The sequence below is a fragment of the Ips typographus genome, linkage group LG4 (assembly GCF_016097725.1).
Source record: "Ips typographus isolate SLU linkage group LG4, UJ_Ityp_2.0, whole genome shotgun sequence".
In the NCBI taxonomy this organism is placed as follows: domain Eukaryota; kingdom Metazoa; phylum Arthropoda; class Insecta; order Coleoptera; family Curculionidae; genus Ips; species Ips typographus.
Genome location: NC_138425.1, coordinates 990,112 through 1,007,133, shown reverse-complemented (window position 1 = coordinate 1,007,133; position 17,022 = coordinate 990,112). Strand labels below are relative to the sequence as shown.

At 37.0% G+C, this 17,022-nt stretch overlaps 1 protein-coding gene and 1 long non-coding RNA gene across 4 annotated transcripts; one reads left to right on the top strand and one right to left on the bottom strand.

The window, feature by feature from the left end:
• Positions 1-145: 145 nt before the first annotated feature.
• LOC145727833 (dedicator of cytokinesis protein 2-like) lies at positions 146-17,018 on the bottom strand. 2 transcript variants are annotated; one of them, XM_081977667.1, is made up of 23 exons: positions 16,851-17,018; positions 15,652-15,920; positions 15,325-15,597; positions 15,040-15,270; positions 13,989-14,233; positions 13,815-13,932; positions 13,555-13,761; positions 13,057-13,501; positions 12,712-13,003; positions 12,332-12,658; positions 12,102-12,276; positions 9,401-9,514; positions 8,788-8,943; positions 8,295-8,735; positions 5,969-6,403; positions 5,657-5,908; positions 5,257-5,593; positions 4,736-5,128; positions 2,366-2,628; positions 2,211-2,305; positions 1,654-1,909; positions 1,451-1,601; positions 146-1,393 (listed from the first exon to the last, which is right to left on the bottom strand). In XM_081977667.1, exons 1-23 carry the CDS (start codon positions 16,894-16,896, stop codon positions 1,143-1,145), a joined length of 5,772 nt encoding a protein of 1,923 aa, XP_081833793.1. In that variant the 5' UTR covers positions 16,897-17,018; the 3' UTR covers positions 146-1,142. The 2 variants fall into 2 exon arrangements, with proteins under 2 accessions (XP_081833793.1, XP_081833794.1); XM_081977668.1 differs by lacking the exon at positions 9,401-9,514.
• LOC145727856 (uncharacterized) lies at positions 11,162-12,071 on the top strand. 2 transcript variants are annotated; one of them, XR_014177935.1, is made up of 2 exons: positions 11,162-11,252; positions 11,805-12,071. It is a non-coding gene; the product is annotated as an uncharacterized LOC145727856 (long non-coding RNA). The 2 variants fall into 2 exon arrangements; XR_014177936.1 differs by having other exon boundaries at positions 11,183-11,339.
• Positions 17,019-17,022: the final 4 nt, after the last annotated feature.

Genomic DNA, 17,022 nt, shown 5'->3' with positions numbered 1-17,022 from the left:
TATAGATAAGTAAATAGAATTATTGTAGTTAATAGAGGTGTAAATTTCCTATAATAAAGTTTCATTTTTTTCTTTAAAAAAAAAACCAGGAAAACATTTTTTGACAGTGTCAATCACCTTCAACCATAAAAACAATTTTTATAAATGCGAGTTATTAAAAAAGTTTATTTCCTCAATATGATAATTATTAATAAGTATATAAATAACGCTACTACATCTTTGGCTAATATAAAACAATGTACAGGAAAACTAACCTTTTAAAGCGTTTCCTAATTCAAGACACACGTAAATGGCACTTATGGTAACATAACACACTCAACGTTATTCTAGCAACAGTATTGGGTACATTCTGACTGACGATATACTTAGGCCGAATTCGTTTTCAAGCTCCATGGAGCGAGCAGAGCGTTTGACAGTTGGTCAAAATATGGTTTTTCCAAATTACGTCATTGTGACGTCAAAAACGTTCTGCTCGCTCCAGGAGCTTAAAAACACAAAAAAAATGAACCTATAAATTTTACTGTGGTCACTTGATTTTTATTGGCGTTCCAAGTTAAGATCGCAGCGCCATTTGAACTAAAATCGGACAACACGTTCCTAACCTAACATTATAAATAATATTGACACTGTCATTTCATATGACAAAATAAACGTAAACAAACGGAGAAATGACAGCTGTTAAGCCCGAAACTGTTTTCATAACTGATAACCAGAGGGAGTATCTCTTATCTTGAAACGCCAATTGACAACCTAATCTTGGGAGTGTAAAAAGTTCGGTCCAATACTGTTTCGCGTTGATAAGGCTATACAAGTAAAACAACTTTTGATTGCACTTTTAGTAATTGAACATAAAAACGTCTAAAATACTACATAAATATAACACCGTACTAGGTGAGTTTTTAATTTTATTGTTAGTTTCAGTCTGGTGATTGAACACCTGGTTAATCCTGGATCTAACCAAAACAAAAAAGTTAATGCCGCGATTTGTACTAAAGCTTGATCATAAAAGAGTATTTAAAACATTTACAAATAAATATCTCTATTAAAATGAATTATTTCATGAATATAAATTCTCGCATTTTCCTACACTTCTTAAAGAATACTCACTTTGGAAGGCTGGCCATCTGACAAAACTACCGTTATTACCTGTTTAAGGACGGTTGTTTGATCTTTGGAGGTTTAGGGGGCGGACTAGGCGGCACGTTGTCCATTTGCATGGAGAAGGTTTCGTTCATTTCAATGCTCGAAATTTGATAGGTGCATTTGCCACCAATCGAAGAACATCGAGCATGCAAAAAACTCGAGTTTTCGTTAACGATTAAACTGTCCTTGTGTTTGGCGGGTAAAGGTGGCGGATTCAAGTCTTCTTCGCTTATGTTCGAATCGGTCGTGCCTTATTAAGTTTCATATTACCATTGAACATTTTTTTGGGAGATTACAAAGTGCTTACCCACGGAATCTCGATTGCTACTGGCTCCCGAACTGCTAGTTCCACGGGTTTGGAGTGAAACACTGCCGGGTCGAGAGAATTGACCGCTTGATGGTCTACTTAACCGTTTTTCTCTCTCCACTTCGGACCTCAATGGTCGTTTGGGGTGCAACTACAATCAAACATGTTAATCATTAGTCACCAGACTTTTAAACTGTTCTTACCTCTTGAGTTAACTCTATCGGTGGCGTTCCTGAACCATTTACACTCGAACCACCCGACGTGTTTGAAACAGCGAATGGATCATCCACCGTGTACCATTGCGTACCGGAACTCGGACTAGGCGAAGATAAACTGTCCGTTTTGCTTCTCCTCCTCTTCGACATCTTCATTGACTTTTTATGAGCGAACGACGGCGTCGAAGACAAACTTTTAGACGGGGATCCGATCATACTTTTGTTGGTCAACTGCGAGGCTCGACTACAAAAATATTCAATTGATGTATTGCATCGTAAGTGGTAGCACAGTAAATTGAAATATTTATAGAATACAGTGATGACAAGATGCAGTGCCAAAAAAAAACACCACTGCCAACAAGTACATGCGAAGAACAACGTTTATGTGAGTGGTATTTACCCAGATGGCTAACTTTACCCTAAACTAAGTTAAAATTGGGTTAGTTGTCTGGTGGACGTAATTCTACTAGAAATTGCACGTCCTGCTCTGAAACTTGCAGAAAGGACATCACATTTATAGCCTGTCAACTAGAACATAAACTTACTCGGGTGTTATAGTGACGTCAGACAACCGAGTGTCACTAGTAATACTGTAATGTCTTCTCATTTGTACTTCAGTTTCCAACTTTATATCACAGTCCTACCGACAAAAAACAAACGTCAAATATTCGTACGTTTAACAGAAATAAGTAAACCGTACTCTTCTTCCGTATTTCTGTTCAACGTCGGCCTTCATCGACGCGAAACAGTCTTCGAAATGTTGCTGCAAACCCAACAAAGTTTCGGGCGCTTTCTGCTTGTGGATTCGCACGCACAACTCGAGCAACGGAATCTGATCGGCGATCAGGTCTTTGAGCCGATTGACCAGCACCTCGTCTTCGGGATGGGCGGACAAATATTCGGGATTGACGAAAACACCCTCGTAGTTTTTGGTACCGCCCATTACGTCAGGAGCCAGTATACCTAAACAAGTTTTTATATTCGTTTATTTTGATAATGAGAAACGAAAAGAAGAGTTCTAGAAACGTATTAAATATGGGTTAGCTTACTTAGTAGTAAAGTGAGTAATAGTTATAGTCTGTTTAGTGACTTTTGATGTGACTCTGTGAGCAAAAAACGTATGTCAGTGATTAAATGTGATATTGTTCAAGGTTTTCTTGATTTTTCTCTTACCAGGTGTACCGGTATGAAATGAGCGTTTTCTTGTGAAAATGAAACACTAATTTTGAATGGGAAAGTAAAAAAAATTTATTCGAAGTATTGACCATTGCTTTCTACACATTTTGACCACCTTTCTGGCAATTTGTGGATACCACGCCAATAGAAATGTTCGTCTTTTGAAGCAAACTAATCAGACACCCAATTTTCGACTTCTGCGTAGGAATCGAAGTGCTGCTTTGCCAATGCGTGTCCCATCGATGAAAACAAATGGTAGTCGGAAGGGGCCAAATCTGGTGAATACGGCGGGTGGGGTAGCAGCTCCCAGCCAAGTGCTTTGATTGTTTCCAGAACTGTTTTTGCTTTGTGTGCAGGTGCATTGTCGTGTAACAAAATTACTTTGTCGTGTCTTCAGGCCCATATGGTCGTTTTTCGATCAATGCATGGTTCAAATTGATCATTTGTTGTCTGTAGCGAATAGCATTAACAGTTTCACCAGGTTTTAGAAGCTCATGAAATTCAAATGGAAACAAAAAATCAATGCTTTCCGCAAATCATCACTTTCCGGTATAAAATTTGACATTTTCAACACAATAAAAAAATATGATGTTGTTTGTTCAATGACTGGAAGGTTATTGGTTATGTTTGACAGATGTCATACCAACCAAACTGAAAAAAAATTAAGGCCCGTTCATAACGAATAATCCCTACCAACACAATTGTATCCTAACGCTCATTTCATACCGGTACACCTGGTATACAAGGTTTAGTAGATCCCTTGTAGAAGCCTCTAACACTTTCTTAATGCATCTAGAAGCTTTTGACAATGTAAAACAATTCTTGGAACGTTTAAGACACTTGCAAAAGTTTGGCAATTTTTAGAAAGTTGTCGATACCACTTAGAGGTCTCTGGCAGATTCAAAATAGTCCTAGAGGCCTCTGACAATTTAAAACACGTCTTGGAGCGCTTAAGACACTTGTAGAGGCTTCTCGCACTTTTTAAGAGGGTCTCAATAACATGTCAAAATAGTCCTAGAGGCCTCTAGCAGTTTAAAACAGTTCTGGGAAGGTTTAAGACACTTGTAGAAACCTCTGGCACTTTTAGATTGGTCTCAATAACATTTAGAGGTTTATGGAACTGTTAAAATGGTCCTAGAGAGGCCTCTGGAAATTTAAAATGGTTCTGAGAAGGTTTAAGACACTTGTAGAGGCCTCTGGCACTTTTAGAATGGTCTTTATAACATTTAAAGGTCTATGGAACTGTCAAAATGGTCCTAGAGGTTTATGGAAATTTCAAACGGTTCTGGGAAGGTTTAAGACCCTTTTAGAGGCCTCTGACACTTTTTAGAAGGTTTTCAATAGCATTTAGGAGTCGTCAAAATCGTTCTAGAGGCCTCTGGGAATTTAAAACAGTTTTGAGAAGGTTTAAGACACTTGTAGAGGCCTCTGGCACTTATAGAAGGTTCTCAATAGCATTTTTAGAGGTCTAAGAAACTTTGAAAATGGTCTTAAAGGCTTCTGGCAATTTAAAACGGTTCTGGGAAGGTTTAAGACACTTGTAGAGGCCTCTGACACTTTTAGAATGGTCTTTATAACATTTAAAAGTCTATGGAACTGTCAAAATGGTCCTAGAGGTTTATGGAAATTTAAAACGGTTCTGAAAAGGTTTAAGACCCTTTTCGAGGCCTCTGGCACTTTTTAGAAGGTTTTCAATAGCATTTAGAAGTCTTCAAAACTGCCAAAATCGTCCTACAGGCATCAACACTGGCTGACACAACAGTCACTAAACAGAAACTAGTAGACAAAATGCTGCAACATTGCTAGTTTAAACTAGACTGTCATAGGATCAAAATTAACACAGTTAGCCATTAAATAAAATAAAAACAATAAGTCAACAAAAAAACAAACGTACCCTTCAATTTCATGCTGAGCAAGCTAATATGTATATTTCTATCCTTGTTGTACATGGTGATGTAATCGAGCAACTCCTTGTTGGTTTTATCTAAAATATCGATGGCGTTCCTCAACGGAGAAATCTCCTTCGACGTGGTTTTCTCCACCTTAAACCATCGCAAAATACCGGGCAGCGGGTAGGTAGTCTCCAGTTCGGTTTGTTCCAACCACATGTGCGCAAATTCGTTATTACTCTCGATTTTCGGGTCTTTCCGTATGAACGGGCGGGAATAAATGAATTTCTTTATGTTGTTCACCCGGTAAAACAGCACGATCTGATCGCAAACTGGTTTTCCCGAGAATCTTTGTTTCTTCTCCTCCATTACCGGATCCACTTTGTTGATTTGAATATCTGTTATGTTTATGTTAAGAAAAGTTTTTAGCATTTGCGTGAGACACACAGCGCAGTATAGTTTGTGATTGGTCAAATGGACCATGTACCTAGACCTAACATAAATTAACTCAAAAAACAAAGGATACATTGTTTGTCTGAATTTTTAATGTCATCTCCAGGTGGATCCAATTTGTTTAACAGTTCAGCTTTAGGATACTCGTTCAGTATTCTGGCGTTGAAGTCATCGAGGCGTTCGTACTCTTTTCCTCTGTACACAAACACTTTGTTTCTCAAAAATAGTGGAAATCCTTGGCCATAGTATCCGACACGAAAGTATTCCGGTTTGGGTCTTGCTTGCTTCATTATCGAGTCGTAAAAGTCTGCCAGGGTGCGGTGCAAGTTACTGAGCCGGTCGTAGTCGAAAGTTTCCAGCTCGTACTGCTCGATTAACTCCTTGCATTTATCGATTGCGTACTCCCACATCTAATAATGCACAAACAACGAGTTTAGTTTACGTGTAAGTGGAGTTAAGCACCAGCCTCCTACCTTTCCTCTACCATAATTATCTATTATGGTGTAATAGAGAGCTTCTTTCAGTTCACGGTGAGTTTTTGCGTACGGGTACTTGTCGTCTTTCAGTAATGAAGATAAAAGCTCGTCAGACCAGTTGAGGAGTTTAGTGTGAAGCTCCAAAGTGAATGCAGCTTCCGTATAATTACCACAATCGATGTGCAAGTCAGAGAGTTTATTCAGGTACCGTATATACATTTCTTTTTTGTTAATTTCCGAGTAAAAATCCTGTATTATGTTGTGTAAGTTTTACCACGGTTTTACTCGATGACAATATTTAAAACTTACCAACAAATTAACCGTACAGCTCATAGTGCTGTCCTTATTCTCGTTCGAAACAATATTGCGATAATCCAATAAGCTCTCCATCAGTCTCGACACAATAGTCACAAAGTTAATCCCGTCCTCTTTCAAATTGGTGTGTTTCTCGCACAAATCCTTCATGATATTGAAAAACAGATTTTTGTACTCGCAATCGCCCCGGCCTCCTTCAAACAACGCGTCCAGTTTCACGATCATCTCGTTCTCGAAATCGCCAAAGTTCGCCTTGATATGGGACGAATTCCGGTTCGTGTCCCCGTAACTTTCCACTTCCAGTCTGCTCGAGTAGTACTCGCACTGCATCATATCGAAAAATATCGGAATCGTGTATGTACGCAACTCTTTTTGCGGTATTAGAGTCATTTCCAGTATTAGGCCAACTAAGGATGGTACAAACTGAACCTAAAACACAAAGTTGCTTTCATAATGTGCTAGAAAATTGTCAAGAAGAATTTTCTCAGTCAACTTTGAACAAATTCACTTTTTTTAAATTTGGCATTATCAAAAAATACCAAATATATGGACCACTTAATCAGACATAGTGTGATGTTGCTAAATGTTACATTTTCATTAAGAAAAAATTTAAAAAAACCGTTTTTGAGCTTTTCCTAGTATCTATGCAATTGTATTGTAGCGTTTCTTAAAAAATATTTTGAAATTGTTTTTTTTTTTAGTTTTTATAAGAAAACTATACAGAAAGATCTCTATGGAACTATCAAGATGGTCCTAGAGGCCTCTGGCAATTTTAAACAGCTCTGGGAGGCTTTAATACACTTGTAGAGGCCTCTGGCACTTTTAAGAAAGTTCACAATAGTATTTAGAGGTCTATGGAACTGTCAAGAAGGTCATAGAGGCCTCTGGCAAATTTAAAACAGTTTAGGGAAGGTTTGTTGCTTGTAGAACCCTCTGGCACTTTTTAGAAGGTTAAAATGATACTAGACATCTTTAGCAATTTAAAACTGTTCTGGGAAGGTTTAATACACTTGTAGAGGCCTCTGGCAATAAACACTGTTCTTTTTTTAGTTTTTATAAGAAAACCATACAGAAAAAGGTCTATGGAACTGTCAAGATGGTCTTAGAGGCCTTTGGCAATTAAAAACAGTTCAGGGAAAGGTTAACACACTTGTAGGACCCTCTGGCATTTTTTAGAAGGTTTGTAATAGCATTTAGAGGTCTATGAAACTGTCAAAATGATACTAGACATCTTTAGCAATTTAAAACAGTTCTGGGAAAGTTTAATACACTTGTAGAGGCCTCTGGCACTTTTAACAAAGTTTCAACAGTATTTAGAGGTCTATGGACCTGTCAAGATGGTCCTAGAGGCCTCTGGCAATAAACACTGTTCTTTTCTTAGTTTCTATAAGAAAACTATACAGACAGAGGTCTATGAAACTGTCAAAATAATCCTAGAGGCCTCTGGCACTCTTTAGAAAGTTCTCAATAGCATTTCGAGGTCTAACAAACCGTCAAAATTGTTCTAGAGGCCTCTGGCATATTTAAAACAGCAGGGAAGGTTTAACACACTTGTAGAACATTCTGGCACTTTTTAGAAGGTTCACAATAGCATTTAGAGGTCTATATGAAACTGTCAAAATGATCCTAGACGTCTCTGGCAATTTAATACAGTTCTGGGAAGGTTTAATACACTTGTAGAGGCCTCTGGCACTTTTACCAAAGTTTCAACAGTATTTAGAGGTCTATGGACCTGTCAAGATGGTCCTAGAGGCCTCTGGCAATAAACACTGTTCTTTTTTTAGTTTTTATAAGAAAACTATACAGACAGACGTCTATGGAACTCTCAAAATGATCCTAGAGGCCCCTGGCACTTTTTCAATATAAATTTCAATCGTTCAATAGTATTTAGTGGTCTATGGAACTGTCAACTAATTTACAATAAATCTCTCTTGTTATTATTATTAAGGAACAGCCTTTCACAGTGAAAATGCTTGTTAAGCCGAATTGGGAAGTGCAAGTATTGCAACATTGCCAAATTTTCTATTTTACAGGCCTTGTTTGACAATTTAAAATAAAAGTATGAAAGTTTAACACTGATAGGGTGCAAAATAAATTCTTTTAACAATGGACATTAATAAATTGTGCAAAATTGAGCTGGTTCAATTAAACAGCATTTAACTCTAGAATTATTATTACCAATAAGTCACATGACCGAAATTGACTGAATATTAAAATAAATAACTTTTTTAGTCACGTTTGTGATTGGTCAAAAAAAAGTAGCCTTTAGTTTGCTGCTTTTTCTTGACCAATCACCAACTACCAACAGCCGACAACTTACCTTGTGTTGACCCAAATTAAACCACATCGATCGCACTTCCGATCCCATCTCCAATCGCATGTCCCCGTACTGATTTAAAATCTTCGTACGTTTATTAAACGAAAAATTCTCCAGTTGTAACGCTTCCTGCGTCATAAAACCGATGGCGCAATGAAAAAAGTTATTCCAAGCGTCGTGTTCGAACTTTTTAAAAATCGGACTGCGAATCGTGTGCGAAAAATAACGCAACGATTTCAGTATGATGCTGTTTTGCAGCATGATCATGTCGCACCAGTCGCTAGGAAATACCGAATTGCTGCCCACCAACTCTTTGAACACGACCAGGATTTCCATGAGAAAGTCCAGCTTGTCCAAATCGGTGTGGAAGCGTTCGATGTAAGCTTCGTAATGGGCGCTCGTCATTTGTCGGAAAATATCCAGCATCGCCGAAGTTAAATAGTCCTATAAAGCGTGTAATTTGCATCACATTTTTCACAAAGAAAATGCGTCTTACTGCGTGGGGATCTTGGCGTTCCATCTTGATATGGCACTGAATGATGGTCCTCAAGTCAGTTTGAATCACCACACCAATATCGTTGAAAGTTGACCCGACATCTTTGCGAAACAGCAACTCCAACACTTCGCTTAACACTTTAATGCACAATTCAACCTATAATTGAATAGTTGGTTATTAGTTCTGCATTGACTGACTATTCTGGAAAATTGTAAATAAGAAAGCTGGCTAATAATTCTGTACAGATTTAAATCAGGGCTAAAAGCAGGAAATATTTGAGTCAAACAAGTCCACTTGTACAGCACGGTTTGCAGTGTGTGATTGATTGCTTTTTTGACCAATCACAAACTACCCCACTGTACAGAGGTTTACGACAATGCTACACGCGTAGATTTAGCATTAGTAATGCACAAAAAAAGCGTAATAAAATGAAATAATAGTGTAAATGTGATCGTTAATGTAATGATGATTTTGATCGCGTAACTGGTTTTCAACACAACATATCTTCACTTTTGTACAAGAGAAAAAAAAAAACTAAAAGAAGTCAATGTTGTGCCGATAAGTCACGCAATCAAACATCATCAACAGATAAACAAATACGTATTTGCGTCACCTCTTCCGAATATCCGACGTGTTGATTGATCGAATGTTGCGTCGTCCCCAGCAGCTGAGCCACCTTGGCCACTGACCGGTTTTGTCTGCGCCCGTCATGTCGCATCACAACACCCTATAACCCCACTACATACAACTACTGCTCCAAACCTTTAGTAGCTTTCAGGTAATATGCTCCAACGGGTTAATTAATAATCCAATAAAATAAGAAGCAACCGAAAAGGAAATCTTGTTTAAAATCTAATTAATTAACAACTCTAGGCGTGTGTTTCTAATAATACCTGTGAAAATGCTGCAAGATTAATTCAATATAAAAGCTCTCCGAAGTCGCATGCCTTAAGACTATTCAATTCAAACTGGTTTTGCTTAGAAGTTAATTCAAAATTATAGGTAGGAATGATAAGAAAATAGAAATACGACAAATCAATGCTCTCTAGACAAACTTTGAGACATGTGCGCCAAAACAGAGTCTCCCACAAGATTTTAATAAACTTCAGGAGAAAGTGGTCACGTGATTGATGTCTGATCGATCGTCTAGAGCCCTGATTTGCAATAGTTCTTCTCTTCTTATCCTAGGATTCCTGTATAGGACTCTTTGACAGTTACTATAGTATTCAGATTTTTTGAAATGAATCCTGATTAAGCTATTATTGGGATTAAAGTTCTGTATAAAAAAAATTTCTGGATGCAATAAAATTTCGTAATGTTTTTCTGACAGAAATTCTACAATGCTGCCAACTCTTTCTTGTATATTAGCTATTCCAAACAGGCAACCTAGCAGATACAGGCAAACCAACCCATCTCAATTAATTAAAAAAAAAAAAAAACGGTGCATGCACCCCTAAAACACCAACTTAATTGTTCAAGATTATCAAGAACTATTTTCTTTCAAAATTCAGCTTTTTTGAATCCCATTCAAGCATAAAAAACATTTTAGAAAAACTAATTTTAAGTAAGTAACACTGATAAGTATACTAGCAATGTCCACATTTCAACTACCTACTTTTAGGATTAAACCACTGGTCCCAATATCAAAAAAAAACACTACATGCAAAACAACAAAGAGTAGTTTTAAACGCATTCGATATTATAAAAGCAATAACAAAAAGAACAAAACAGAGCTAAAATTGTAGATACCTAACGTGTACTTGGTGTACGGTGGCCAAGGTGATGCTCAGTGCAAGAAGATTTCAGTTTTTCAAACATCCTTAAAAAAGAAAAATAAAAAGTCGTGCGAAGTGAACGGTTTAGTCGTGGAGAGGTATGGAGAAAGCTGTTGGCGGAGCTAGCGACAAATATAATGCAGCACGATTTACTTACATTCTCAGAGAGTTAGGCGGGTGAACACGAGAGCAGACTGCAAAAGTGCTTTGTGGTTATTTCACGATACTTTTTGACAAGTCAATGTAAACACTTTAGTAAGTCCACATTGTGATTGGTCAACTAAAACAGCAAACTGAAAACTAATTTTTTTTTTTTTGACCAATCACAAACTACCCACTCTGCTGGGATTTACGCAAATGTGGACTTAATTAAACAGTGGTTTACCAAAATCAGTCCCAGGGCTAGTGGCAGTGAGGTAATAATTGTTTCTTTTCTACTACACGTGAACTGAGGGAGAAATAATACCACGTCATATGATCAACTTATTTAAAAAATACACCGGTGTCACGTGACTGTCAAATGACATCACGGAGTGACTCAAGCATGTGCGCGACGCCATAATTTAGATTTTTTGACGTTTGTTGACAGTTTTCTCAAACTTTTTCCAATGCAATTCGAATGTATCGGTTTAGTTTTTATTTTCTGTAGTTGTATTTGTAATTTTGATATTTTCGGCAACAAGTATTACAGTAAGTGCATTTTTGGGTAGATACAATATTTCAGGTGGAAAACGAATTAAATAAACTTCTGTTTTACCCTTAAAATTGGTTTTCCAAGTAAGTAGGTAATTATATTATTTTCATTGCATTGTTTCTACAACGCATTTCAGTATGTTTTATGTGATACATGGAATGATACTTTTATAAAAAAGATATTGATAATTCATTCATAGAGAAAAATCACACTTCTGCACTGACATGGGGGCAATAACAGAAAGTAGTTTTTTTTAAAAATCACCAGAAAAAACGCCAAAAAACCACAAAATATCAAAAAAAGTGAATTTCAATATGACGCGATAATGTAGTCACTGTCACTTCTCCTGGGACAGACAACATAAATAGGCCGCATTCGTTTTCACGTTCCACGGAGCGAGCAGCGCGTTTTTGACGTCACGATGACGTAATTTAGCGAAATCATAATTTAACCAACTGTCAAATTACGTCATTGTAACGTAAAAAACGCTCTGCTCGCTCCTCGGAGCTTGGAAACGAATGCGGCCCTAATTGATCTTTGTTTTATAGGTTAACAAAATGATCTTGACAAAGATGGAGCAAAACACAGGCCCCGTTGGTTTTGACGCTCCTTACTCTAAAATTCACGATGACGTATATTGGTTTAAACCAAAACATTGTTCATATAGTGCCTATAAACATTATTTATTTACAAATAACAATTAAAATCTACAAACTGACAAAACGTTGTTTTGGCAGTATTATTTGAATCTGCAAGCAACATTAATGTACATGTATTTACAGTCGGTTTTATAAACATTATTTTTAAAGCTGTAACAGTTAACACACGCTTTAAAAAGCACTTACCTCGTCTTTCGCTTCCAGCAATGTTTTCACCTGACTAGTAATCAACGGGAACATAATCTGCCTGCACTCTGGATATAAACACAATTTGCTGTGCACTATATCGTTAATGGTCATCATTTTTTGTTTCGTCAATCTGCCCGTCGGGATACTGTCCAGCATATCGCATAGAATAACACTGTTTAAACAGCGGTTATTGCAGTGAAAATTGATGATATAAGTAACAGAAATACCTCAATTCGCACTTATCAAATATCATGAGAATATCGGGGATTGTGCTGGGTAAATACTTTAAACAAGCGCCCTGTTCTCTCAACACCTGATCGTTCTTCAAAGACATCATGTAGATAATGTTGTGCAGTAATTCTCTCACGCTATCTTCAAACTCGTCCTCGGAATTGATTTCCGGGTAAACTTCCAGAAATAAAATTCTGGATCGTGACACAAACCTCATTATGTAGGGTAACACTTTCATTGTTTTGAATATCATGTTGTCTTTGGCGGTTTCCTTACTGTAGCTTGCTTTGTTGATAATAGACCTCAGAATGGAAATCAGCTTTCTAGGTGTAAACGTAATTATTACAATATGAATTAGTTTATAAAACATACTCACTTATAAGCTAAAGTGGCGCTGAAACCTTCTCGAATGTACAAGTCGAGCACCGGCTCGAAATGCAAATATTTCCAGTCGTTCGTGACCAAAGAGATGAGTTTGAGCAAACACTCGAATACTAAAAAATCGTATTGGTCACTGTACGGATCGTCCATTAGAATGTTAAACAAAGCGTCCAAAATGTCCTGGACAAATTTGACAATTTCTTCTCCGTCGACGTGTAGAAAATTCTTTAGCGAGCCGGCTATTGTGTCTTTGTGCGAAGCCCAATTCAACAGACCCAAAAGATTTACTGGAAATCAAGCAAGAACGTTATAAATATATTACAGAGGTTATAAAACACACCATTTTGCGTCAGCTTGGTAGAGCAAATGTTAGTGGAAATATTAAAACAATCCTTCGAACTGCCCGTAAGTCCGCCCAGAGAGGGTTTACTAGTATCTTTGAGTTCGCTAGTGAAGCAGGGCAGTTTGAAGTACTCCAAACCAGTTTCGTCGAATTTTTTATAATCAATTTTGTAGACAATCAAATTGTGCATAGCGTCCGGCAAAGTAACCCCATTTTCTTGCATTAATCTGACGTAGCTCATGGCAAAAGGTTTTTCGCTTTTGTCTTTCGCTTCGTTCGAGGAGCGATGTTTGAACGTGAATTTCAAGTGGCTCGTTTTAAACTCCTCGATTCGTAATGCAATTTTAAACGTTTCGTGCCATTGAGGTTTATCTTCATGGTAGTAAATGATGGACCGGTATTCGTTCAATTCCTGGACACCACCACCTAAACTTATCACGGCCTGCGAATAACATTAAATTATACCAAATTCAGGCTAAATTACACCAAACTTACAGGTATAGTTTGACCTTTTTCGTTGCAAACTTTAACAACAACTTCGACGTTTTTTTCGCTCGTTTTACTGCCTTTGGTGAACTCGCCATTAATTAGAGTCAGGTACAAGTCGTTTCGCACATCTCCTGGTAGAATCACTTCAGGGAAACCCATTTTACGTGCCCTGGACACATTTCCTAGCACTAGATGAGGATTTTCTTCTCTAACCTTTCACGAAAAAGTAACAATCACATATAAAGTTGCTGGTTTGGTTATAATACCTGCTTAAGATCTCCCCTAAGCAATTTCATGCTAACAAACAATGCTGGATTCTTTTGCTCCACTTTTTCTTTGCTAATAATTTTCCGCAATACTTGATCCAAGTTATCTTTATCACAACTGTAAACTCAAGTTTAAAAAAAAGGGCCTAATTGAGGATCTACCCCTACTTTTACCTTACAAAGGGAATGGAAAACTCTTTTTCAAGATCGGTAGCAAATTTGGCATGCATGTAACCGGTAACGTCCATGGCAGCAACTCCGCAAGGTCGGCGCATATTGTTGTCGTAGGAAGTTTTTTTAACGTTAACGTTTATCGAACTACGACGATGATCGACCTCTTTCACCTCCATTTGGCCTACTCGGACCACGTTACATACCAAGTAAATTTTTTCTCTTTCAAGGTCTTTTTTTCCCAAGTCCTGAGTAAATTCAACGGTATTATACAGGTACAGTCTGTTCAGTGACTGCTGACTGTTGCGTCACCAGTAAAAAACGTATGTCGGTGATTGGGAAGATTTAAAACATTTGTAAAGGCCTCTGCAAGTTATTAGAAGGTTTTCACTAGCATTTAGAGGGTTATGAAAGTTTCAAAATGGTCCTAGAGGTCTCTGGCAATTTAAATCAATTCTAGGAAGGTTTAAAACATTTGTCCAGCCCTCTGGTACTTTTAAGAAGATACTCAGTAGCATTTAAAAGTTTCTGACATTTTCAAAATAGTTCTAGAGACCTCTGGGGCTTTAAAATAGTTACAGGAAGGTTTAAGAGACCTCTGGAACTTTTTAAAAAGTTGTTAATAGCATTTAGAGGTCTATGAAACTTTCAAATTGTTCCTCTGAATTTAAAACAAATCTGGGAAGGCTTAAGACACTTGTAGAGACCCTTGGTACTTTTTAGAAGGTTGTTAGTAGCATTTAGAGATGTCTGACAATTTGAATCATCCAACTAACAATACCTGGTACTATTATGTGATAAAACATACTTTTATTCAATCATAGTCCAGTGAAATGAGATAAAGGATGTCACGTAACAGTCAGAAGTCACTGAATAGAGCTTATAAAATTTTCAATCATCTACATAAGAATCCCATGATAAGAGGAGAGAACTATTACAAATTAAGCTCTAGACAATGGATGAAGATAAACTTTATAAGTGACACAATGAGCCAAAACGAATGTCACATGGGAATCCCATAATCTTTAAATTTCCATTTGTAATTAAAACTTACAGTAAACATAACTCTCAAGTTGTACATTTGATCTAAGTCACTCATTAGGCCTTCTTTGGTCCAACGCACCACGTAACATTCAGTGATTGGTTTGAATTCTCTGGCATCATAAAGAAACATTAGTAGTTCAGCGTCGTCTGACATTTTGCACGTAAAGTTTTTCACCGCAACTAGGAAAATGTTGGAAAACTGTTGTACGGCTGTTTTGGCTTGATACTCTTTCTCGTCGCTCTGAAATTTTGCCAAATTAGTAATGTTTAAAGGACCCAAAGTTAAAAAACCAACTTTAGTGCGATTGATCATCCGTTCTGTGGCAGTTTTATGAGCTCGGAATAACTGAATGGTGCTTGTCGTTTTCGGATTGATTAGGTTTCCATTCTTATCCCGAACCACTAAGTCCAACCCCAAAATTCGATTTCCTAAATCAATTTCTTCAGCTGCGTTTTTGGTGACTTTTTTAATTTCATCTTTCGGTAATGTCCCACTAATAATTTTGCTACGCAACGTAATCAACTCGTATATTTTAGTTTTAACTTCCTCAAATGCTTTACTGTGCGTCTAAAACCAAAATGACTATAAGAACAGAGACGAATCCAACTAAAGCCTACCAACCACGTATAAATGCTTGACGTGTCCACTCCATTCACGCAAAACGCTAGTGATTTCCTGGCATATAACTGGATGTTTAAAAATTGGAACTCCGCCCTCAAACCTCTCGCAGTTTTTCCGGTGAATGTAGGATTTTGGAAACACGCCCTTGACGTCGTAATTACTGATGACATATCCATAATACCAGTTCTCTTCCTCTTCTAGGATTCGAACCGCGTCCCCAACCGTTAAATTTAGTTTTAAGTTGTCTGTTGTGTTAAAATTGTAGATAGCTGAAAAATGTTAATCAAACACCAGTCAACTTTGAAAATATAAAAAATTAATTATTGAATTAGAATTTTATTTCATTTAAAGCAAAATTGATGTCACAATAAGCTAATTTGACAGTTTTGACAGAATTTTCATGATGGCGGCACAGTCAAAAAACGCAGCTTCCAGCTGCCTTTCATTGACCAATCACAAACAGTAACTAACTAGCAAATAATACACATTAAAGTCAATATGCAGTTAATTATTGCATGTGGAACTGTACATTTTATGCTTAAAATAAAAAATGTTTGCATGACTTAAAACAATCTTGCATACAAATTTGGGGTCACTAGCACCCATTTTGCATATTTTTCTCAATTTTCCTAATCTAATACCCTACATTCAAATGGAATATTCTATAAATTGAGTTGTACAGTAGTTCTATATTAAACTTGTACTTGATAAGCGAAACATTAATAAATATTCAACAAAAGATAAGAAATTTAATGATACACTTAGAACTAAATAATAGGGGCAAATGGGAAGAGATGTTTTAGCTGTGATAGGGTCAATTACAAAGATCATACATTAAACAATAGGATGAGAGCAATAAAATTAATTGGTTACATGTTAAAAATTTGTGACCTACCATTGAATGAGTCAATTAAAAATGAAATGCACGTAACGCTTCACATTCTAGGACAAATTTATGAATCAACAGTTTAAGCATGAAAAAGGTTTTCCTGTGCATTTAACATAACTTGACAGTTTATGGCTCTCGCCCTATTTAATTATCAAAAATGTGATTACGAATTCGGCTAGTCGTAAGAGGATGTCACCATTCTATTAAATCAGCGATAATTAAAAATAATTAAAACCCACTAGGAGGGCTGGCTATTTTCAACTTTACATAAGAGGCCCTCCTTTATCTGTAAATTGTCCGGGACACTTACCGATGCCGAAGCTGTCTGTCTCGTCAACACTGGCCCACCCCGTCATTTTTTTATGTAATTTTTACTATAAAATCTCTTTATAAACTGGAAAAACATATTTTTTTAAAGCAGAAACTAAAATCAAAACAACACAATTGGCGTGAACGCAGCCATGTTGCCGAACCTCAAACGT